Source organism: Onychostruthus taczanowskii, unplaced genomic scaffold (genome assembly GCF_017590055.1).
Source record: "Onychostruthus taczanowskii isolate IOZ18803 unplaced genomic scaffold, ASM1759005v1 scaffold12, whole genome shotgun sequence".
Taxonomy (NCBI): Eukaryota; Metazoa; Chordata; class Aves; order Passeriformes; family Passeridae; genus Onychostruthus; species Onychostruthus taczanowskii.
Window position 1 is genome coordinate 14,809,169 of NW_024498351.1, and position 25,555 is coordinate 14,834,723.

Sequence of the window (25,555 nt, forward strand, 5' to 3'; positions counted from 1 at the left end):
CCATTAGCTGGGTTTTTCAGGAGCTGCTCTCATAATTGGTTGCATTACATCTTTTCATAAAAGAGGCATTGTGTGAATACAAATGTAATCTTGGCCAAGAACCTGTTAAAAGTGTCTGTTTCAGAGGGGAAAAAAATCTAGTCAAATAAGAAATTTGTTAATGTCTTTTCTTATCAGTAAGTACTTTGGTTGATGTTTTGGCACTAGACATTTGTGAAGGTTGGTGGGAAGGCGTGGATAATCTTTGAAAGCACGTGCCATAATATGTGTGGGGAATTGTAGTTTTACAGGACTGGGCTTCCAGACCAGTCTAAATGCTTTCTGTGTAATAACTGGTTTTTATCTGGCAGCTTTTACTGGTAATGAGGGGGGAATCTTGAAAGTAGAATACATCAACATTAATAATTTTTTCGGGAACTCAGAGACTTGTACATTTTCTGTTGGCAATCCTACTGTTTAGCTGGAGAGCAGTTGTTTCAGAGTTTGCAGAGCACTCAGACAGCAATTTCCTTTCATCCCTTTTCAAAGAGATGGATAACCTCTGCCTGCTGGCAGATATGGATGGCCCAGCTGGCGTGTCCCTTGTCCCTGGACCAAGGCCCAAGGATTCTGGAAGCAGCTTGGTAAAGAGGGTTTGTTACCCATGGCTCCACTCAAGCATAAACAAGTATTTTTTTTTATTTTGGAATTTCCCCCCGATCTTTTGGTCCTTTTTTATTTTCTTTGACATAAAACCTCTTCACAGTTACTTGTGTGGTTTACTTTACTTTGGTTTTTACTATTCTGAAGTGGTCGAGTTGGCAAAGAAATAAAGATTATGATATTACTGCTGGATTTCATAGCTAATATTTAATGAAACTTTATTAGAATGCCCTTCTGTTCATTAGCTCATAACTTTATGAAAAGCACTCTTGGACTGAAATTTTCTGTGTTTAGTCTGAGGCCAAAGGTATTTTTTCAACTCCATTTAGCATTTTCTGACCCACCTAGGCTAATGTGAGGGGTTTGTATATTTATTTAAGAATTGCTAAGTCTGTATTCTTTTGAACTTCAGTGGGTAACTAACACTATTTGAAATTTATCTTATTAAATTGTACATATTGCTAGCGCACTTATCCAGTCCTGTCAAGTATAAACACAGATAAAATGTTAAAAAAATAAAAGCTAAACAAAAGGTTTATATGCTAGTCAAAATATGTTGTATTTTAGATATCAATAATTTCTTACAGTGGAAGAGTGACTAAAATATGCAGCTTTGTAGTTCTTCACAAAATTTTCTCTTCAGCTAATACACTTTTGCCTGAAGATATAAGCAATAATAAGGGACTTTGTGGGGTTTTTGTTTAATGCTGAATTTCCAGAGACACCTAAATACAGAGTCCAGCTTTCTCTCAGTTCTCAGTACCTTAGAGATTTTTCTGTTCTCAGTTTTCTAAATAATCCCTCAATGAGGCTTTATCAAAAATCTGGCCCCAGACTCTGTCCCGTTTCAACACTGCTGCCTTAGCAGCTTTGGTAGCGAGCTGACTTCAGTTATCATGCAGTGGGTTTTCATTTAAGCTTTCCAGCTTCTTGCCTGTGGTGGTCTATTTGTTTCTAAAGTAGAAACATTTTCTCCACATGGGCAAAACTGATAAGTTCTCTTCCAGCAGAGAAATAAATTACATACTAGATGTAATGAGACCTCAATGTCCAGTAAATGTCCCATTGCTTGTGAGAGTGGTACTGTGTGAGACAACAGTCAATTTTCTGGTAATTCTCTAATTCCTCCCCTCCCCAAAATTCCTTTGTTAAGGAGTTACACTTAATGTAGCAGAAAAAAGCCCTAACAAGAAATAGAACTTGAAAGTGCTGCAGGAAGGGAAGGGCTTTTGATAATGAAGCAACAAGGAACTAACAAGAATACCTATTTTGGTGGTGTTACCTTCAGGCCGTTCCAGAGTTCACTGCTGGTTGTGTAAGTTTGATGTTTCCTTGGCAGGATTGCTTTCTCCTTTCTTATTGCTAAGTGCGTGCTTTTGTAGGCATGAGTGTTATGGGACATTTTATTGGTTTGCCTCAGTTTATTGGGAGAAGGCAGGCAGCAGCAGCATGAAAGGCTCTGGCAGTAGTGCTGCTCACTCTGGTGCCTGTTCAGCATTGTTCTGGTCCCTGCAGAGCCGTGCTGGGAGGCACACAGAGCTCACAGGGGAGCATGTGCCACTGGCTGGGGCAGCTGGCAGTCAGAAGCTGGTGAAGGTGACAACAATCATTGTATCCTTCCTTCTTCTCATCTTCTTTTGCAATGCCACAGGTCTGGTCTTTTGAAATATCTAGAATGCAAAAAATGCAGCTCACAGGGATATAAATAACCACAATAAAAGAACTAATTGGTTAGAGCATGGTGCTAATAAGGCCATGGTCATGGGTTTGATCCCCGTTTACTTGAGATGGGCTTGGTGATCCTTGTAGGTTCCTTTCAAATGAGAATATTCTGTGATTCTTGGGAATAATAAAAAATAGGATTATTTTTGTAAGCAAGGCTGATAGAACTCTTTTTCAGCAGTTTGTTGCTCTTTGTTCACATCTATCAAAATCTCTTTAAATTGCTATGTTTCCTTCTGAGAAAACTAGTCATATTCTGTGGTCTGCAAGCATAAGCAATTTGATGTCATTAAGAAGTTCTCTGGATGCTTTTTTTCAAAGATGTTGTTCCCTTTATGGCAGGCTGCAAGGCAGTGGCCACACTGGTAGCAAAAGGAGACAAAACTGGTATCCCTGTCATTGCTTAGACTACTTTTCTCATATAGGACCCAGTAGAATTAAGAAAATCAAATTTAATTAATTAGTATTTGATTTCACTCCTCTTTAAGTTGCTTCTTACAGGAGTGGGAGGAATGAGAGTGGGAAATTACCTGATTCTAAAAACTGAATGATTTGTGAATCATTCTCAGAAGGTTTATTTCCTCATTAAGAAGCCTCTCTCCCACTCCCTTGCAGAAAAACTTTCATGTTGTCTGATGTTCTTCAAGATGCATTTCCTGTCCTGTTCAAAAAAGACATTTTCTGCTCCCCCTAATTTAGCCCAAAGCAACTGTGAAAATACAAAGTGCATCGACTACCGCTGAATTATGTTGGAAGAATGATAAACCAGATGTGACATGGCTCAATCCATTTCACCTGTAATAATAAAAAGTCATGGATAGGAAGAACAAAGAAGCATTTCTTCAAAGGTTGCTTTTATAGGTGATTACTCTTTATGAATTGTCATCTGAAAAAGTATCAGCATCCAGAAAAATGACAGTCTTTTACGAAGGTCAGGATTGAGAGTGGAAACTTGGTAAACACTTCAGCATCATTGCTGAGTGAATATAAGACAGACTCAGAGTGGCTAACCTTGCTGCATTGATTATAGTATCTGCCAGCTGCTCCATTTTTGATGCTTGGTTCCATTTCTGGAAATGCAGGAAAAAGAAAGAACCCTGGTGGGTTTTTTCCTGGTTTTAGCTTGTGTCTGTGGCGTGTTTATAGTATGGGTTTTTTGAACATGAAAATCCTGGCAGGCTTTTGAGAAGGGCTGGTTTCTTTCTCACAGCACTGTGTAGTGCTTAGTTTGGTTTGCGTGTGAATCGACGAGTAGCGAGTAGAGAGAGCGACTGGCTGCGCATTCCCCTTGCCTGAGATCTCTCCTGCCCTGCCCCTGCTCCCGTGTAGCGGTCAGTGAAGCAGTAGCCCCAGGCAGATGTGCACAGGAGGGCTCTGACTGAGGCAGAGGTGCTTGGCCATGCACGGGTGCCTTTTGCATTGCTCAGGTGCAAAGCTATGCATGTGTGCCTGCATGTGGAGCAACCATGCACCTCTGCCTCTTGACTGTGCTTCAGCAGGCACCAAATGCTGTGGTATGAAAAGGCCAGGTTTGGGCCAGGTTACACAGGAACCAGATGGGGACCCCAGGAGCTTCCCTGTATGCACAGTCCAAGTGCTACGGGCCCTTGGAGACCTTCTGGCTCTGATGCTGCAGCTACCAGGGCTGTGTGCTGGCTGCCAGGGCCCGCAAGTTGGTTGCAAGTGGCACCTGGCTGGGCCAAAACTGCAAGTGTGACACTTGTACAGCCAGGTTGGTGGCTGAGCGGGTGTCTCCTTGTCCTGGCTCTGCTGTATGAGACTCCCATCACAAGGCAGGGGAGTCTGAGTCCCAGCAGATGCTCTAAATGGAGAAGTGACATTTTCCTGTGAGAACATCTACGTCTCAAGTGAAGATAGGAGTTAATCGGAATATTTTGCAATCTGGTGTTGATTTCAGCTTGCTTCTGTCCAAAACTGCGCCCCCAACCCCCCAAAAAAGTTGAATGTTTTTCTAAAAATAGAGACCTATCACTTGACATGATTTTCTGAGTAGAATGAAGATTTTCAGTCTTCTGGGAATAGCTCTCTGTTCCCTTCCAGTATTTTTCATGTGCACTTTTAATTAATATTGGGGGAAATAAACTGGAAGAGTCAGTTGAGCTCAGCAGAGTAGCTCCTAAAAAAATAAACCCTGGAGCTAGAGATCCTTGAGGTTTTGGTTCAGCTTATGGACTTTGTGCCTTGGTGAGTGGACCTTTGCTCTACACCTGACTCTGAATTTATAAGGTGATTCTTTTTGAAAATAGTAATAGTAAAATAAAGATTTTTCTGTAGTAAGAGGAAAGATCTGTGCATTTTGTTTAGGATACTTTGTTAGTTAAGGCTCAGATTCTGCAATTTCTTTACAGACAAAACTCCCATTTAAAGCAAAAATGAGCACTGCCTGAGCTCAGGACTGAAGATGGAGCTGTTGTGGTCATGCAGTCTGACCCCTGTAAGAACAGGGCACTCCTTTTCATTTAACAATCTGCTGAGCAGCAGCTGTTAACTTTTTGAAACAACCAAAATGCTTCAAAACATAAAGTGTTTGCTTCAGAAATGTGTGTCAGTTCTAAGGCATAACCATTTTTCTTAAGAAATCATTCTCTTTTTTAGAAGATAATTGCCAGTTTTATATTACAGAGTCTGATTATTGTACTATACTTCCAAGAGGAAAAAAAAAAAAGGCAAATTACAATATTTCAGGCCATTATTTGTCTTGCTGTCTAATAGATTAATTTTGTTTTTCAAATCAATATCCTTTGATTATGGTTTTGTACAGTCTTAGCTTTCACAGTCTATAGAAGTAGTTGCAACTTTGTAAGTTAGAATACGTGTCAATATAATACTTCTGTTTTGTTTAGAAGTGCTAACTTTTTGAGGAAATACAGGAAAAATAAACGTCATTTGTGTTTAAAGTTTGCATCTGACATGAAGGCACAGTTCATCAGCACTCAGAAGGATTTGAAACTTCAAAAGTACACCTCCCAGTTCATGGGTAGAAGGGTCATTATCCATTATGCTTACAAACAAAGCAAAGCACAAATGGAAAATCCACAATAGATCACAAACATCATTTCTATGCATTTGAAAGCATTTATTTTTAAAAGAGTTCTTGGCATGTAATTTCTTCTCACTGCAATGTTTTTCACTGTAGATGGATTCATACAGTTTTATTTATATGTGTGTGTATATTTGGAAGTCTGTCGATGCATGTATTTCCTTGGGGAGGTCTTCACAGTAGGTACTACAGTGGTCAACTCTGCTGTAAACACAGAAAGAGAACCATGTTGGTTATAAATAATTGTTCTTACAGAAAAAAAAGTGCTGTACAACAGCACTTTTTGGTAGTTCCATTTGCATGTAGAGTATTAATTAAGAGATAACTGTCGCTGCAGGTTGGCTACTGAAGGCTGCAGGATCCAGCAGAGAGATAAATGCCAATGCCAAGTCATACAGGTTGGAGAGCATACAGGAAATCCATAATGAAAAAATAGTTTAAAATTAAAACTCACTTGTTACTAACTTACTGTTTTATATGCAGAGATGAAAAGGTCCAAAACACAGTCGTTAAGGGTTGGTTGTACATACCAGGTGCAGGGGCTTGGGGCTTTTTTGGGTCAATCTACATGTGATACACTAGAAATGGAAATTATGGGATGCAGTCAGTAAACTTGTTAGGAGGGTATGTATAGGTGCCCTTTTTAACAAGAGTGTGTACAGCTTTCAGCACACTGGGAAGTCTTAGAACAGATTGCAAAGAGTCATCTCAGCTTGATTCAGAAGCCTTGTAAGTGTCCTTCATGTTTGAAAGTGTTTTGGTTTCTAATTAATTTAGCCAGAAGACATGTTATTTCTGACCTTCAAAAACCACTGCCTGTCTCATCCAAGATCCTTAAACGGTTTTATTTAAAAAAAAAAAAAAAAAAAAAAAAAAACAAAAAAAACAACAACAACAACAAAAAAAAACCTGAAAACAAAACAAAGCCAACCAAAAAAAAAAAAAAAAACCAAAAAAACCCACCAAACTGCAACCTGCCTTGTCCTGTTGTGAGCAGCAAAGTACAAAATAGAGATATATAGCTATTCTTAGTGATCCATTATATATATAAAACATGTTTTTCCACAGTATGGGGTCTGGGTTTGGGTTTATATGACACAGTAGTGCCATTTAATGTAACATGAAATCTTCATTTCTGTTAACTCACCAGCAAAAATCCCATTAATTTTAGTAGAGAGATATCTGCTTTGCAAATTGTAATTTAATACAAATTTCTTACTGACACTGAAGTCAATAAAAATCTCTTTACCACTTCAAAATAAGACTCTCCTTCTGTGTGCTTGAGATGTAGATAGAGGAATTTTTTTTCCTTCAGTCTCAGTGACCAGGGCTGCCAACACTGTGAATGGAAAAATGCACTGTTCTGCCATAGCTAAACAGCCTAAACAGAGCTGTCTGCTGTTGTATTGCTTTAAGCAGTCATCAGAAGTTGTACAGAAGTTGGGTATAGGATTTATGCAACCTGATTGAGATGAAAATAATGGCCCTTCAAATTTTTATAGTGAAATTACTTTTTCAAAGTACATGACTTGCAATGCATCTTATGGAAATAAGTTGATAATGCCAGGATTTTAGGGACAGTCTAGATATATGAACAACAGTTCAGCATTAAAGAAATTCATGAAGCAATGAAAACTACACATTTTTAAGATCATATTTCAGCTCAGGAAAGTTTTCGTTGCTTCATGAATTATAGTCAGAAAAATTTGGTTTATAATAAGAATAGAAAATAAACAAGTTTTTTTTCTTTCTTCTTAGTATCATGGCCAGCCAAGTCTCTCTGCTTTGAGTTTGAATCTAGTGGGAAGATTTCATAAGTGCATGTGTTTTAAGGCTCCTCAGAGACTTTGGGTCATCTATTTCAGCCTGCCCACCCTGCAACAGCAGGAGGTCACTACTACTGCTTCTCTCCTATCCTACTTTTCTCCTAAATGCCATTTTCTGAAAGTGTCTAGCACTACTTTCTCTAAAATACATCTAGTGGAGATGCAGTTCATCCAGACACTTAATGGTGGTGTTGAAGCAGTGTTTCTCTAGCAACTGGTGACCTGTAGAGGATGAAAGGTGAGCAGTTGTTGGGCTCATTCTTTGTAATACCATGTAAATAAGCTTAAATGCTGACAATAGCTTCTTTCTTTTATTTTTTTAAGGAAAGGCAACTTCTACATAACTGTAAACTGGGGGTTGTGGCCAGGTCGAAGTGCCTGAGGGTCTGGGATTGAAGGCACAGCTCTGCCCTGCTCTGCCCTCAGTCCTTCCTCTGCAGCAGCCCCATTCTCTTTCCCTGCCCTGATACCCAGTTGGTGGTGTTGGGCAGCACCAGCTGACAGAGGCTCAGCTTTAGACTTAGTTAAGCCTTAATATACTTAAAACAGAAATTCCTGTACATTACTACCAGTCCATTGTTGCAGTCTTCTCCTGCAACAATCTTTCCCCTAAATAAAATTGTTTATTTGCTATCTTTTTTATGGGTTGCACTTAGCATACTTTTCCCTTTGAGCTTTTCGATATGTGGCATCAGTTCTGCTTCCAATTTTTATTTTGTACTGTGTTTTAAATCAGTGCTGATCGTGGCAGAGAACACTGCAGGTTTGGGTTTTTTAACATAATTACTTTTTACATATGTATTTAATGTAACTATTATTAGCTCAGGTATATTTATTTTTCAATGTTCTTCTTACAACCTCTTTTCTTTGTGTTTTACTTTGTTTGGGGACTCATATCCTTAGCAAATGTATTCATCTCTTCACGTATTGCTATATTGAATCTGTTCTTGCTGGAGTTTGGCTATATTTTGCATTTTAACATAGCTTTTTTGAAGTACAGAAAGATCATTTAAAGTCATATGTTTTCAATTATGAAAATAGCAACAAAATAAAGTATGTTTTTCCTCATAACTGACATAAAACATGAGATTTAAGTACTCCTAAGTCCAGTATATTTGCCTGTGATAAATATGTTACTGTTGAATCAAATTCACATATTAAAAACAAGAACTTTTGCTTTTATAAAATACAAGCAAGAAAGTCAAAGCAAAACAACCAAATGTTTTGCTAGGTGGATACCAAAAGAAGCAGAATGGGGAGAAAATCAGAAGTAGTATTTTTGTGGGTTTTCTTAGAATGAGCTATTCTTAGTGTTGTATGCTTCTAAGCTGTACGTATGGAAAAAGTGTTACAATCAAATTGGCTTTTGTAATACTTAATTATTTTTATGATTTATAAATTAGTTTGTTAGGACTTCAAGAAGGAATATTGCCATATATTTTTAAATGCCTTTCATTCCATGTAAAAAAGAATTGGAGGGGAATATGCACATCATTTACAATTCCTCTAGAAAGTGTGTTAAGTATTTTTTTTTCTTAATGTGTAGCTTATTCTATAAATGGCAGTATAGATAGCTATCTCTCTTTTCACTTGGAATCAAAGAGGAGCTCACTGCAAAAATCTGACAGTTCTGGATGAAGTTGTACAGAAATAGGTGTCCCAGCTGGTTGGCCTAGGGTTCTTGTGAAAAATTGGCTCATATTATATAGCTGGCTCCCTTTTCTCTGCAGACCATGTAACTTTGTGGCAAGAAAGCAACAAAAGTAGGGCTAGGGAGAATAGCCATCCTTTATTGGTGAAGGGGGAAAATATACAGTGATGAAGAATAAGGAAGAATCTGAGGTAACTTAATGCCTTCTTTGCCTCAGTCTTTAAGAGTAAGACCAGTTGGCCTCAAGATTCCCAGCCCCTTGAGCTGGGAGCCAGGGACAGGGAGCAGAACAAAGCCCCTGTAATCCAAGAATTAGTCAGCTGTGCAACTTAGACACCCACAGGTCTATGGGGCTCAACCCAGGGGTACTGAGGGAGAGGGCAGAAGAGCTCAGCAAGCCACCTCCAATCATTTACCAGCAGCTCTGATTAAATGTGGATGTCCCAGGTGACTGGAAGTTGGATAATGTGACACTTACCTACAGGAAAGGCCAGAAGGAGCTTCCAGGGAAGTTGAGACCTGTCAACCTGACCTCAGTGCCGGGCAAGGTCATGGAGCACATCATCTCGAGTGCCATCATGCAACGTGTACAGGACAAACAGGATCAGGCCCAGCCAGCAGGTGTTTACAAAAGGCAGGTTCTGCCTGACCAACCCGGTCTGCTTCTGTGGCAAACTGACCCACTTAGTGGATGAGGGAAAGGCTGTGGATGCTGTCTACCAAGACTTAAAGTTCTTGACACTTTCTCCCACAATATTCTTTTGGAGAACCTGGCTTCCCATGGTGTGGCCAGGTGTCCTCCTTGCTGGGTTAAATCAGACTGGATGGGCAGGCCAGAGAGGTGGTGGTAAATGGAATTGCCCTCAGCTGGTGGCTTGTCAGTAGAGTTCCTCAGGGCTCAGTACTGAGGCTAGTCCTGTTTACATTTTTTATCAGTGATCTGGAGGAGATCAAGTGTGCCCTCATTCAACTCACACATTACACCAAGTTGGGCAGGAATGTTGGTCTGCAGGGAGTAGAAGGTTCCACAGAGGGAGTTGGACAGGCTGGATCAATGGGCTGAGACCAATAGTAGGAGGTTCAACACGGCCAGGTTCTGGGTCCTGTGCTTGGGTCACAACTCCATGGAATGCTACAGGCTCGGAGAAGAGTGGCTAGAAAGCTGTCTGGCAGGAAAGGACCTGGAGATGATGGTTGACTGCTAGCTGAACATGAGTGTGTCAGGAAAGTTTAGCTTGAATATTAGGAAAAATTTCTTCACTTGAAGGGTGATCACAACTTGGAACAGGCTGCCCAGGAAAGTAGTTGAGTCTCTGTTCCTGGAGGTGTTTTACAGACATGTAGAGGTGGCATTTAGGGGCATGGTTTAGTGGTAGACTTGGCGATGCTGAGTGTTAAAGGTTTGACTCAATGATCCTAAAGTTCTTTTCCAGCCTAAATGATTCAACAGTTGTAAGGCCTGTCTGCTAAAATTAGGTTTATTTATAAAAAATTGCATAACTTCCTGGCGATGTTACAGCCCTAATCAACTGATTTTTGCTGCAGCAGAGATCTGTCCCTGCTGAGTGTAGTGGTGGGAGCTTTGCTAATACCCTTGCACTTCCACCTCACACCTGACACACAGTGTTTTCTGAACTGAGAAATTCAGTAAGCCAGGGCACCCAAGTGGTGCATGTTCCGGATGGCTACTCATCAGTGCAGTGCAGTGTCAGCTAGCCATGTAGCACTGAGACAATTAATAGATTTGAATAAATGAGGGAGTTTACAAAACAATTAAGGAACCTTGGACATGACACATTTTCAGGCAGCATGGTATTTTGTCTGATTATGATTTGTGCAATCAAGGCTCTGTTATGCCTGAAAGGTAATGAGTGTAAATTGAGAAGGAGAAAGGAAGCATATTGAGAAGTGTTATATATAAAGTCCGAGGATATTACTGAAATGTTGACTTGCTTCAGACAGCACATATACATCTGGAACATATTACTGTAGCTCTCCTCTAAGAGACGTCAAAAGCAAGTAAAGGAGGTTTATTCCAAGATAAAAAATAAATATTACAAAAACCCCTATTTTTTTTTATTGGATCTATTCAAAAAATGAAATATAACGACTACCTAAATCAGTTTAAGTACATCATAAATAATGCATTAAATATTCCATCAAGAAATAATCACAAATTCAGGTTACTCAAGCAGGCAATGTGAAAAATCAAAGTGTAGCAAGAAAACCTATTGGCATTTTATCTTGAACTACAAAATGTGCCCATTCCCTACTTCTAAATTCACAAGTTGAGCCCTGTAAAATGTCATTTCCCCATGCTTTTTATTTCCATGATTGTAAACGTTGGGTTTTACACAGGAGTTGCTTGACTAATAGTAAGTGCTCACTTTCCTTCCAGGACCAAGCCTCCATCTTAAATTATAATAATATGTGCTGTTCACTACAATACTGATATGTGGAGGTATTAAGTAAATAGTTTGTGGTCAGGCTGTCATAGGTTTCTTCCCAGGAAAGCCAGTTGGTAAGGACTTAGCAACATGTTTTAGAGACATTTAAGATACTATATGATGGTATAAACTGAATGTGAAATAAAAAAATATAATAATTAGCGTGATTCTAGCAGTGTACAAGGGAGGTGGAGGGAAGGTAATTCAGGCTACAGGTGCCAGTATGATTTATTAACATTGAGAAGCACAGCACCTCTGCAGCATAACTCTACTACTAAGTGCCATAAAACCAAATCATTATCTGATGAAAAAAAGGCCCTTTTCCTCTAATTTAAATTTAGATTTATAGTTATGAATTATAACCATGCAGATTAATCTAATTCTGGTTCTAACATAAATTATGTAATATAGCTTCTTCATATTCTGGCACATTCCCCACCTACAGGCAACAGCACTTATTTCAAAAGTAGTCCAGCAGTCTTACTCTGAGTAAGATCTGTGCTCCCTAAGGACTATAAAGAACCTATATATTCACAGGGCAGATTAGGTAATTCTTTCTCTCTTGCATTCTGGTGTAATTATTGTTTCGTTGAAGGACTAAATGCATTGTTATGAAATCCTAAGGCTTTATTTAAATCTGTCTTCTTCCATGATGACTTTAAGATACTTTCAAGATGCAGGAGTGGGATGTAGTCATTGTGTATGCATGTTTTAAGACAACTTGTGCAGATGGACACAAGTTTGACAGGTGAAACATTTTGATAGGTTTTAAATCGCATATGTGTCTGAGAAACACTGAAAACTAAAAGTTCTGTTGGAGTAACTCCTGTGGTAGAAATTTACAGCAGTGAGTTTCCCTGTATGTGTGAGCTTGGAAAACTGGTCCTGTTTCTCTGTCTCTGTGCCTGCTTATTTGTATTACTTTATTTCACTAGTAGATTTTAGACAGGAGTGTCCCACTGAAAGAAGCAATCCTGTATGATAAACACTGTTCATTGAAATATCAATTCATGGCATTTTGTTATGGTTTCTAAAACACTTAAACCAGTTTATTTCAGGCAATTGTCATATTTTCTTTGTCCATCTTTTTTTCTTGTTTGAAGTAGAATATTCATCTTTTGCTGATACAAGAAATTAATTATTTGTTTTTCATATGGTATCTTGACCCATATTTTAAATGCTTTTTATTTTTTTATAGGTCCTCCCATGCCATCCTCCTCATCTAGTCCATCAGTTACTGAACATTTACACTCCCCTCCTCCATCACCCAATCTCCATGACAACCAGAGGTGGTTATTAAGTAATAATGCCAGCCAGCCAGTTCAGGACTCTGATACAGATGAGGACTATACTGCCGGCTCATATCTAGTACAGACCAGTGATAATCCAGTATCTGTCCCAGGTCATGGTAAGAAGAGGACACTTTGTCCATAGTTTAAATACCCTTTTATTTCCCATCTTCTTAAGAAATTGTCTAACAAAACTTAACTATATCAAAATGACTGTATTTTAAACTGATTTTTCCTTAAATGACACAAATTGTTTCTATTTTACTGTAAGATAAGCAAGATTAGAAAATAACTGCTAATGTAGAAAAGCTCGTTTAAGTCATTTAACAGGCAATGCTTATGTGAAGCAGTAGCTGTTAATGATTTATTATGTAATGTAGTTTTTAGCAAGTGACTAACCTTTAGTTGTACTTTTTAAAAGGTTGGCTGAAGTTGGTTAAAGTGTCATGATATTTAGCATCAGAATAATGTAAACATTTTCTTTACTACCTCATCAAGTTCAGCAGCTTCCAGCCATTCCTTTCATTTCCTAAGGGAAGGAGAGCAGGATTTTTTTTACTGGATAGGGCATTCAAGACTGTGGAAAAAAGTTCCAAAAAGAGAGCTCTGAGATGACAGAAGGCAGTGGTGGCTTCTGAGAAATGTTTCCACGTTTCTCTTCCTTCCAACCAGTAAGCAAAAGGAGTGACATGCTTTAAACATCAGTGCCTGCTTATAGATCGTGCCCAAAGAAACCACTTTTTTTCTTTTTCTTCTTTTTTTCTTCTTTTTTTCTTTTTCTTCTTTTCTTTTTCTTCTTCTTTTTTCTTTGTCTTTTTTTTTCCTTTTTTCTTTTTTTCTTTTTTTTTCTTTTGTCTTTTTTTTCTTTTGATATGAGAAAATATATTAGCCACAGGTTCCATTTCTGTTGCATGACTGAACAGATTTTCTTGGTGTAGGCACAGGCATACCGAAAGAATATTTTTTTTAGTTCACAGCCCTTCTCAGGTTGATGGGCAAAGCTTGGAACAAGCCACTTCATATTCTAAGAGCCATTCCTGTGTTTTGATTGTTAAAATCTCACCTATAGATGAACCACTAGAGGGGGTATGGAGAAATATTTTTCTGCAGATTGCATATCAGCTGATTGGACAGAATTATTTTGCCAAACATAACACTAAATTTAAGCTTCTCTTCTTAGCTTTGAGTGGAATTTTGATGTTGTGTCTAAAACGCCAGTCTGCTAAGAGCACTCATGTATGTGAACTTGACACATTTGGGTTAAGATCTTTAAAATTAATGATAACTATATTTTTGCATGTTCAACTTGCTGAGTATTTTAGTCTGTGAAGAACTCAAAAAATGGCCATGCATTGTTACAATCAGGGTATGCTATTCTTTCTTTTATCTCCAGGAATATGAAATCTGTTAGAAAATATATGCATTATCCAACAGGTAGCCTGATTTAGTTCAATAACTCAATATATTTAGATTACTATATCTTTCAACCTTCTTTTATAAATGAAAAGTGCAAAAGCAAGACAAAACTGCTAAAATTTTTGAATAATTGGGATGATCTCCTTGCATCTCTTAGGAAGCTAAGTGATGTAAGTGTTCATCATTCCTCTAGATTTTAGTCCCTTTGCTGCCTCTGAAATTTTGAACAGTTGCTTGCCAGTGAGTTTACCAACCTTCGGGAATGTTCCTTAACCTGTTTCATCCCAGACAAGCTAAATTAATTTCATCTGATTCTGTGTCAAGTCAAGTCTTGGCCTTTTAGCAGAATGTTTAGCAGTGGGGTTTTGATTACAAGTAGGACAGGAGTTAGCACTGTGGGATTTGTTGAGATGGTTGTTCTTTGTAAGACTTCTGCTAAGCAGGAGGAAAACCCAGCATACTCTTCAAGTATGTGTTCGTTTTCCTTTTCCCTCTCTCTTCCCCCTATATCCTGTACCTGCAGGTGTCTGATATTCACCCCTTCAGTGTATATATGTGGTGGAACTGTTTACAGTTCCTGCTGTCAAATGATCTTTCTCTCCACAAGACTAGACTTGTTTTTAGAAGTGCTTCAACTTGCTAACCATGTATACTGTATGTATAGTGACTGCCATAATTTAAATCAGGCTTGTTGCTTTTCTGCTGGGTAAGGAGAAGATCGTAGGTGTTCAGGTAGTGGACTTCCATTTCCACAGTCAGCTGCAGAATGAGGGTTTGTGTTACTGGAAGAAAGATTCCTTTCACTCACCACATAAATGGATATTGCTTGAAATGTCGACCTGATTTCCTTATGGTTGGTTACTCATAACATGCTGATGGCCTATTGGTGAGGGAAAAGTATGTCCATTGTAAAACAGGGAAAAGCAGAGTTTAATAAGTTAGCTACAACTTCCTTCTACTTCATGATATGTATGGTTGTGTAGCATTGCATTGTAGTATGTGGATCTCTCCAATTCTATCAAGTCAATATCATTTAATTGTGGCCTTTAGTATGCTATTATTTGATTATTGCATTTTCTTTAGCTAAAATGGTAAGTAATACAGTATATGTACCACTTTCACAAAAAGAAGGGTTTTTTTTCACCAGTTGTCTTTTCTTTTGCATCTTCATGTAAGCTTTCAATGCTATCTAATCTTAATGCGTTCAAAGTAAGTCCAGTGCCACATTCAAGATGACTCTGTCCAGTGTTTTTGTTGGCAGAGGGTGGGGGATCACTGCTGAAACATTTTGGGATAAAAAAGGTGCTGACTGAAAACAATTATATTGTTGAACTGCTTTCAGTTATTGAAATATTGACTTTATTTGAATAGCAAGTTGAATTAACATCTTCTTAGTTTGTTCAAACATCTGATTGTTTTCCTTTAGAATGAGTTCATTTGATGAGTGTATTTTATATGATTGGCTCACTCAAAATTTAGAGTATCTGAATATGTCTGTAGATTTGTATTAATCTATGATGCTGGGTTTGATTAGCTTGTTTTGTTAACCAATGGGAATTAGCTTCATTTTCTGGAATTAGCTAAAAGAGCAAAGAGAATTAGTAAAATGAGTTATAAGATGCTTACCATGAGAACCTAAGGTCTACATTGAGATATTACTAGTACCTTTAAAAATTCAGATCAAGTGTGGACTGTTGTGGACAGCTTAATAGGAATAATTTAATTTCTCTAAGAGCAATGTGTTAGTAAGTCATGAAATTCAGAAGGAGATAAATACTATGACCATCAGTTGCAACTCTTCTTTTATGTAGCATCTCTGATTAATTCTACTTGTTCCTCTTCTTCAGGGTGCAGCTCAGTGTATGAACTGTTCCAGCAGTCTGTTTGCCTACTACTATCAGAACAATTTATTTATCACATTTATTGTTTTTAGAAAAAGCAGCAGAATGGTTTATCGTGAACAAGGACATCTGAATACATATGCAGGGAAATGAAACAGTTGTTAAAGTGAAAGTAGAGTGAACTGGGAGCTGAGAGCAAAGGATTCTTGAATGTGATTAAGTTGGAGGGTTTCCTTATGTCACTAAGTCTGCTTATAAAAAATAGAAGTCATGTAGTATCCGTATTTAGGCTTCTTGAGAAGAGTCTTAATCTTTTTCCATGAAAACTTAGAGATTAGTTAGAATTTGGAAGGGAATTTATTGAAATTAGTAGCAGCTTATCTTTTGACACAGAATTTAATATAATGAAAAATAAAGTGCTAAATTCTTAGTTTAAGCACAGAGCATGAAGACACAGTATAGTTAATATTTAATGCTTGCTACTGACAATGAAATCGAAGATTCTGAATTAGAAACTCAGATTTGAGAATTTTTACCCCTAAATTGGAAATACTGTGGGAGACCCAGAAAACGCAAAATAGAGAAGGGTGTATTTCTCAGCAGCAATTGTATAGTGTGTTTGAGCATCAAGGTTCTCATGTTTCTTAATAAGAATCTGTGATGATAGTTTATGTAATGGGAAGATCTGAAAAAAAATTCAATATAATATAAACTGGTTTTCAGTTGTCCTTGATCAAGGATCTGCCTGGTAATGCACAATAAACAAGATTTTGCTCCAGCCACATGGGAATTGCAGATTGATCGGCTTTTCAGTTCGAAATGGCTAAGCCTTCCTACAAATTTGGAAATCTAGAGCACAACTCTGAATTTAAACTTGTGAAAGAGAAAAAGTAATGTGATAAATCTGGTTGAATGAAAAGGTATTTGAGCTCTCTGCATTCGGAGGTCTCATTGTAGGACATCTCAGTCTACAGACACCAAATGTGCTGTGGCATAATTCTCCTGTAAGTTGAGGACTTTAGTTCATGATGATTCCTTAGAACTTGATGGAAGAGCTTATACAAAAGTATCTGCCATACAGAAATTATTGTTTTTTGTTATCCCACAATGTCAAGAAGCCAAGGTCAGAACCTTTTGCTTTTGTAGAGGTACCTGAGGGAATAGGTGCCCAATGCTCAAGGCTGGCACTAGTAAAGACCAGATATAGCACTTGTACAAAGCATAGGTGTGAATTTTATGAGGTGTTTGTTAGGGTTTTTTTACTCTTCAGATTTTCCCTCCATCTCTCCTGTTGTCAGCATAGATATCACAGTTCATGTGTAAGCAGCATAACTAAACAACCTGCCTCACTTCTGCCTTTTTCTTTTTACCAAGAGCAAAATGAAATGGAAGTGTGATTGGAGGTGCACACAGGGATTTGTGCTATAAGTTAGTGGAAGATGCTAGTGACTTTTAAGGCGTCTTTTCTTCCCTTTCAGCTCCTGTCAGGGTGGGAAGAGGAAAATGGGATTTTTCCCTTAATACTCAACTGGCTTGTGAGAAGGTTGGAAATAACCTGTGAATATTGAAAAGGCCCATGGCAGATTAGGTCTTAGCCAATGTGGAAGTACCTTGTGTGGCTTTCTGGTAGTCCTGCTTTAGTGCCTACTAAACACCTCCCAGTCCTTACTCCATCTCTGCTTTGCACAATTACTCCACAAAGGAAGCTGCATGTGCTGGTGAACCAGAACTTGGCAGCCAGGCTGTCACCTGCCATGTAATTTCACAGAAGGAGTTCTTTTGATTTAACAGAACGTTCTTAGTAGGAAGAGACCCACAAGGATCATCGAGCCCAACTTTTAAGTGAATGGCCCACACAGGGATTGAACCCACAACATTGGTGTTGTCAGCACCGTGCTCTAATGAACTGCATTTTAGTAGTTCAGATTATTGGGGAACAAAAGGAGAGGGAAGGGGGTGTGGAGGTGTTCTAGCACACAAGGAAACAAACCTGAGGTCATGAGATTAAATGCTTAAGAGCTCTTTAGGCTTTTTTCAAAAAGTATATTTACTTCTTTTCCTTTTCATCATTCTCAGAACTGTCAGTCACCTGGAATCTCTGAGGGTATCCACATGCCTTATTTTCATTGTTGTCTTATACATTGTTTAATGAGATTTTTATCTCTTATCTCATAATTCATGATAAATTAAATTTTGTCATTGTTGTATCGGTACACACAATTTGTCCTCAGGTCTGACAGTGGCCCTAAGACATGTTACTTGAAAAATTATCTCAGACCTGTTTGGTTTGAAATACTCTGCAATAATAAATTAGGATTAATAGTTCAGACTGGGAGGCGTTGTAGTGAAGAACATCATGGGAATAACCTATAATCTTGGTTTTATTTAACATCCTCATTAGTTATATGGATGACGGAGTAAAAATGGCACTAAAAAATTCCCAATAATACTAAATAGCAACTGTTCCGAGTGCCAACTAGAGACAAAATGTTAATAGAAGAGGGCAAGGAAAGATCATTAATTGTATAGCCAGAAACTAATAAAGTTAAATTATAACTGAAAAATATAAGCTGATCTGAAATGCAGTGTATTTGGGAAAAATCTAAGGAGAAATGGTCATAGAGAGTTTTAATTAGGCATTAATCTGCAGCATGGTCTGACTCACGAGTACAGTTTGAGCTGGGTATATAAATATATCAGCAAAGAGGGATTCCTAGGCAGAGCATCAATGGAATATCAGTTTGGAATTCAGACATCTTGCTTCTTCAAAGTTCCTGTCAAATTCTCCTATTGCTCTTTATTTTACTGCTCAGATGTATGTGCATGAAAACAGTTATGAGGTTAGAGGTATTACTGTATGGGAATAGGTAAGAGATTAAACATTGGCTCAATACGTGTCCTAAGCAATAATTAATTGCTGGCAAAGAGAAGCTAATAACCAAAGATAGAATGGAACATGTTGCATGCGGTGTGGGGATACAATTAAAAGTAACAGGATGAAAATAAGGAAAGGAAAGATTAGGCATGTGGTTAGGAAAAACTGTCTAACAGTCCCAGGGAAGTGACAGAAGCTCTGTCACTTTGTAACATTATATTAAAACAAATAAAAATATAACTTGTACTGCTGAGGACAAACCTACATTCAATTAGGAGAAGGTGGACTGAGATAACCTCCTGGAGCTTTTCTGGTAGTACTTGTGTGCATTTCAAATCAGGTATATATGAGCTTGTAGTTTATGACAGAGATTTTCTCACTAAGCTGTGGCTACGCCTGGTACGTTGGCAGCCTGCATGTTGAAATGCATTGCCTGTTTAAATGTAACAGAAAAAGATTTGTCCTGTAGCCCAGACCTCACTGAAATTGTCCAGACCTTCCACAATAAATCATTTGCAAAACAGCCGCTTTCTCTTCCCACGTGCTGGACCATTTTATATCCTGCAAAATTACAAAATAAGATTCCCAGTTCTCAGTGAAAACTGCCAATGTCTTCTGGGCATGTACATATTCATGTAAATATTTTGTAAGCAAAAATGTTTGATACCCATAAATTCACAATGCCCGCGATGCTGAATAGAGGTACTTGACAAGCTTTCTGTAAATACAGAATAAGTTCATGTTATAAAAATACATGCTGATTTTTTTTCTCAGGCCAGAGACAGTTTTGTTTCAGTCAGTGTGTAGCAGTGCTTGCTGCCTTCCTTGGTAGCTACACAAGCACATAAATCTCTTATGGTCCAAAGTCAGGCATTGAAGGAAGGCAAATATCTTTCAGGAACTACAGATCAACAGATTTGTCTGTTCCACTTGCTTGGGGCAAATGTAGTTGCCTTAAAAACTTGAAAATTATGTCTTGAATGCTAGCCAGTTTATTTTTTATCTCTTTTTGATATTTGATTTCAATTTCATGAATCCATCTTTTTATCCTCTTTCATTGGTTTTTAAGCCAAAATTCTGTCAACATTGTTCCCTTAATGTACAAAAATGTACATTTGTTCAGTTTAATTAAGCATTCAGTCTGTTTGCCAAGAGCAAATTACAGTTCCCCAATCTCACCCTCACCCCTCCAAAATCAAATTTTGCAAAGTGGTGGGCAATTACTTCTCATATCTGATTGTTGTAAGTCATGTTTTGCTCCTAAGAGATTTTTGTAGTTTTCAATCTCTTACTATGTTAATTAATAGAAGAGCCAAGACCCAATTATTTCTCCTCAGATTGTGGCCTTTGTAGCCTTCAAAGAACAGTCTCCCCCACACCTCCTGTATCATTAGCTGCAAAATATCTTTCCAGAGATGATTTTGGCCTTTTCATGAATCAAAGGATTCAGAGTGACAAATTATCCATCTTATACTCGAACGCATGCCAGATGGGACAACCTGCCAACTGTGTATCGTAGTGCGGATATGATCTGATGTAGAGACATTTCCTCCACTCCTCCTTCCCCATCAAAAATCATATTACAAAAAATCAGGCAGTTTAAGAAAAATCTGTGAAGATAAATTCATTCTGAAATACAGTGAAACATAAAGGCAGAATATCGTTTTATTGAAGGAAGAACGCTGTGCCCAAATGTCAGCTCACTTGAAGTGAACTAACGCGTACCTGGCACGATGGATGAACACAAGAGTCAAAAATGCGTCCTTCCCTCTTGCCAGTGCTTGCACACACATCGTTTCCTTTGACTGCTTGATTAAAGAGCAGACATTTCCTAATTGCAAGATAAGGAGCTTGAATTTAACTTCTGTCACAGTTTAATGGAAGAGTCCTGAAGTCGCAGTCAGGAACGAGGATATGCTGCTCTTGTGCAGAGAGGAGTCTGTAAGAAATTTATGGTAGAAATTAATCTGTAATACAGAAGGTAAGAGGACAAGGAAACTGTTACATAGGGGGTTTATTTTCATTATAAATTACACATCTGAGGACTTCACCCAGGTACTGCTTATACTGACTTCCAGAAGAACAAATGTTATGTGAGCACACACAAAATAACTTGTATAGCATCAGGAACAGATGGAAGTGTGTCACATCATCAAGTGCTTTTATTTTGATTTTTCATTATTTTATTTTGGGGAAAGGTCCAGTATTTTTAACTCGGTACTGCAATGCAAAATCTTTTTTCAGAAGCCATTTTTAGAAAGGGAGGACTCAAGATCTTACACATGTTCTCATGTGTTCATCACTTGGTGGCAACAGTCTGAATTTGCAGTTTTACAAGCCTTTCTTATGAGCTCTAATGCTTACCAATCCTTGATGGATTTGTGAATACAAAAGTTCTTCCAGAAACACAGAATGAGCTGAAGACTGTGAGGTTTTAATAAAATCTTAGTTTTTGGGGTTTTTTTTAATACCTAGTTTATTCTATAGTTCCAATGATTGCTATGGCCTGATTCTGTGCTTCTGAGGAATTGCTGTTGGATTAAATGGAAGTTGCTAGTGGAGATTAATACAAAGACCTGGTAATTGTGATGCAACTGCAATATAAGTTTTATTCTATAATGTTGAAAAGTTTCTGTAGCAAAAATACACAGATCATTTGACGATTTTTTTTTTTAATTATGATTTTTCTTCTCATTGCCTTTTGGTTTCCATTTGAGCTCTGTTCTCAGTAGATGTAAGTTGGAGGATCATGTTTCAGTGCTTTAAACCTGCTGCTTGCTGAAAGTAAAAAGGACTCTCAGAAATTCTGAGCTGGCAGATGCTTGTTGCACCTTTCATAGGAGGAATGCTAAGGATTTTGTGTTTGAGTCACTAAGCGAAAAAAATGGTGTGCATTGATGATTGTGAAAACCATTTATCTCAAAGTTGCTTTGAAAAGTGAAAGGCTTATAAACATTTGTCACCTTTAACATCCTTTATCTTTTTAAATATTATCAATAGTCTTAATAGCCTAAGGACTGTGCTTAAAGCATGAGTTTTCTGCTCTTCTCTCTCATATACAAAAAATGTCTCCATTTAGTATCTTTCTGTGTCTGACGTAGCATTGACATGAATTTATTTGTCACTAACCCATTAGAAGTACACAGGAGTAGTAACCCTGCTTTTTAAGGATGCAGAGATCTGACTAGAAGGCACATCAGCCTTCCTTTCTCATGCAAGGCCAAGGATTCCTATTGTCAGATGCAGTGGGCATGAAAGCAGCAATTTTACAGCACAAAAACTCCAATAACATTTACTGCGGTTGGCTGAGATTGCAGTGCACACAGGCACTGCTCAGTCTTGGTTGCTTAAGCACCAGCTTCCCTTGGCTTTTTGCCAGCCTGCACGCTCCAAAGAGACAAGTCCTTTAAGGCGAAAGAGTTTTCCTTGTAACTTGCTTTGGGGTAAACAGACCATTCAGGCATAGTTTATTGCATTACATACTTGACTATGCATACTGGAATGCAGCAAAGTAATTGGTAGAATTATTTTAATCGTTAGAATTCATAGGTACGAGATACCTTCTCTGAGCCAGGAGGGAGGGGAAAGAAACAAGTAAGGATGTTTCTGTCTGCTAAGTTGCTGATCATTTATTACAAAAGACTGAAAATATTCTCTCCATGGGATTCTGTATGTTTACACTAGTATCCCTGCTACAGTTACAGAAAACAGAATTAATTTGCCTCTTTATTGCTATTCTCTGTAAGATAAATCCCTTAACAGTTAGCAGCAAGATGCAGTGTCAAAGAACTGTTCTGTTTATGTAACAGGATACTTTGTTGTCGTTAAAAAAACCAAACAAAACAAAGTCCTCAATTTGGAAATACTGTAATCGCTGAATACTTGCAAATTAAAATGAGTCAGTTACTGTAAGTTTTGCCATTAATCCGACTCATCTTTGTGTTGAAAGGTATTTTGTTTTGCAGTAATCAGCAGTAAACTTATCCCATTATTGCCATAACCTGGAGACTCCAGATGAAATTGTCTCTTAAATATTGCTTTGTATGCATTTCTTGAAGCTTCAATTTAACACTGCAGTAGCTATTCAAACAATTTACAATGGAATTTATTTGTCATAAAGCATGTTATATCTGAATATACAGGAGGCTGGCTTATCACCGAGTACAAAATATCAGCCGCTGCTGGTTGAGTCTATTAGTTCATTCAGAGAGGTTCAAGGAAGAATAAAGCTTTCCCTTGATTTTGTCACTACCAGTTGGTGTGAGTGGGCTTGTTTTTCTGTTCATTCTTAAATGCATAGAAACCACAAGGGATTTTTTGTTGAATGCTTCCTTCTTTCGCCTCAACAGCATCCTACATTGTGTTCAGGAAAGCTTTAAAATACTGTCTGTGGGATTTCTTGAGTCTCTGGGTTACTTTCTGGTAGCTTGTCCTCTGCACAGTGGTGAAAAGGCGAGGCTAGGGGTGACCTTGCACCCCCATCTCTGTGTACACCAGCTTCGAAATTGCTTCAGAAAACAAGTGAAGCACTTCTAATGAATTGCGCTTTTGATTCTTTGAATCTGCACAGCGTCTCCATCAGGTTTTTACAGCTGGACTCTTCCTGTAATTGCTACTGGGGTGAGATGCACAACATGGGGTTTTGGAGCCAAGTACTTACATTGTTTTACTGGCCAAAAATATATAACATAGAGGGAGCGACAGACTTCATGAAATTCACACTTATATATCTTCATGTTCTTCAACCCTTTCCGACATGCTGCTGATTTGCCAGCAGGCGCTCTAGATGGGGATTAAAGAAATGGAAAAGCTAAGATACAGTTTCTTAAAGCAGCAGTGTTGCTTTTTATTTGTGTTAGATAGTTGTTTGTTATGTCTGATACATGTCAAAGATCTGTTTATTTTTATTGGTACTGAAAAATTAGAAAGAAGCACTTCACTGTTTTAATATTCTTGACATTGGAATATATCGTAATGCTCAGGGAAAAAAAAAGTATCCACCAATAGAAACAATAATTGATACCTTAAAATTTTCAATTTCCAAGTACTTTAGCTCTTAATGTGCCTTCAGATATTCAGCATTTGTGGCATATTTACCTGTATAATTCAAAATTAATAGATCTTTTTCAAGTCTTTTTTGTGCATTTTTCAAGCACTACAGTATAAAGTTGTTACTTATGCCTTGTAATGTATGGTTTTCAAAATTTCAAAATTCACTGCAGTATTTTTCTTCACGTGTCCTTCTTGATCTATTTCCTCAAGGCCTTTAATCAGTGGTGTGTAATATGGAATATTTTTCTGTTTGTTTATAGTTTTATATGAATAACTAAAAATAATTGGCATCAGAATGCACCACAGCATCATATATGGGTCTCTTCCTCGCTCAACTTGAATTATTTCTTATTTTAATCTAGTCTCCCATGTAAAAGTCTTTGATGTCTCTCCTAATTGTGGTGAATTCTGGCTACTGTTGTTTACCTGAGCCAGTAAACAGAAAGGCAGAGATGGAGGATAGGTTAGATATTTTTAAAACTCCTTTCTAGCTTCTAGAAAGCCCTCCAGAATAAACTGCTTTGCAAGCCTTCTGGACTGGAGGCCCTGAGGGACATTCCTAGGCACAGTGGAGGAATCAGCCAGTATACATGCATTGTTTTGAGCCTGAAAGGAAAATACTTCCTTGCCCTATTACAGAGATTTATACTGTTAGCTAGACATTTAAAATGGCTGGTTTTGCAGAGAAAGACCAGCAGAATAACAATCAAGTAAAACAGTACAGGCTGTCCAGATTCATTTAGTTGCTTTATCATTAGTAATACTCAGATCAACATTTGTTAAATAAATTTATCTGAAAGTTGTTTTGAAACGGTCTTGAGCTTTGGGTGCAACTTTGCTTCACTGTCATATAATAACTTTCTATGATCATGGCCACAACAGATCGGATTTTTTTTCCCCTTTGTCTATATAAAATTCCTTGAGAGAGGGTTAAAATTCAAACTAGTAAAGAATGGAATGTTTAGACACCTATGTCTAAAAGTAAGTGCCCTGTAGTACCAGTTTTGTGTTAGGGAAGCTGGGGAGCTTCCTTCCTCCATGCATGCTTTAGCAGTGTTGGTGTTCTTGTGTGGTGTGCTGCCCCAGATTTAATCTGTTCTGTCACATCTTAGGAACAGAGAGTGGCTATGTATTTTGCATCTGGAAATCTTAAACTACCATGTATTTATGTATTTTTGAGTGATGGGTAGAATACTGCTACTACAAAAAGTTCAAGAAATTTGAACGCAGAAAGAAAATCCAGAGAATGATTAAAAGATTGTTCGAGAGGGGGCTGTGTATGGTTAGTAGTATATAATTTTTCTGACACTAATCCTGAAATAATCAAATGTGAATACTAGATAGTCTATAAACAATGCACTAACCTTTCATCTTAGTGATGATGATTAGTGACTCTCAACTTGCTTGAGTGCAAATAATGTCTTATATGCTGGCAGAATTAAGTTGTAGTTAACATATGCATGTGTTTCTATTTCCTGTTACTGTACTACCATGATTGCAACAGAGCTGAAAACGTATTTAAAGAAATGTGAAAAGCATATTCCTGTGGTTACAAAGACTTGAACAATTCAGTGGCGTTTGCAGACAGCCTTTGGGTAAACCTCTTGAGACGTATGAAGTACAGGAATCTCTAGATGCAGTGCTCTTTCACAGCTGCATCAGTGCTGCTTTAGGGCTGTTTGGTTCTTTTGGAGATTTTGAGTACTAGAGGAAAAAAGTAGTAGCAGATGCAC

General features: G+C 37.9%; 1 protein-coding gene across 1 annotated transcript in view; it reads left to right on the forward strand.

Annotated features, from left to right (window-relative positions):
• The window catches only part of TENM3 (teneurin transmembrane protein 3), a 235,797-nt gene that overhangs the window by 53,349 nt on the left and 156,893 nt on the right, over positions 1–25,555 (forward strand). The window contains exon 2 of the mRNA XM_041395708.1: positions 12,548–12,757. Coding sequence (XP_041251642.1) covers positions 12,556–12,757 — 202 coding nt within the window. The 5' untranslated portion in view covers positions 12,548–12,555. The remainder of the gene's footprint in view (positions 1–12,547; positions 12,758–25,555) is intronic.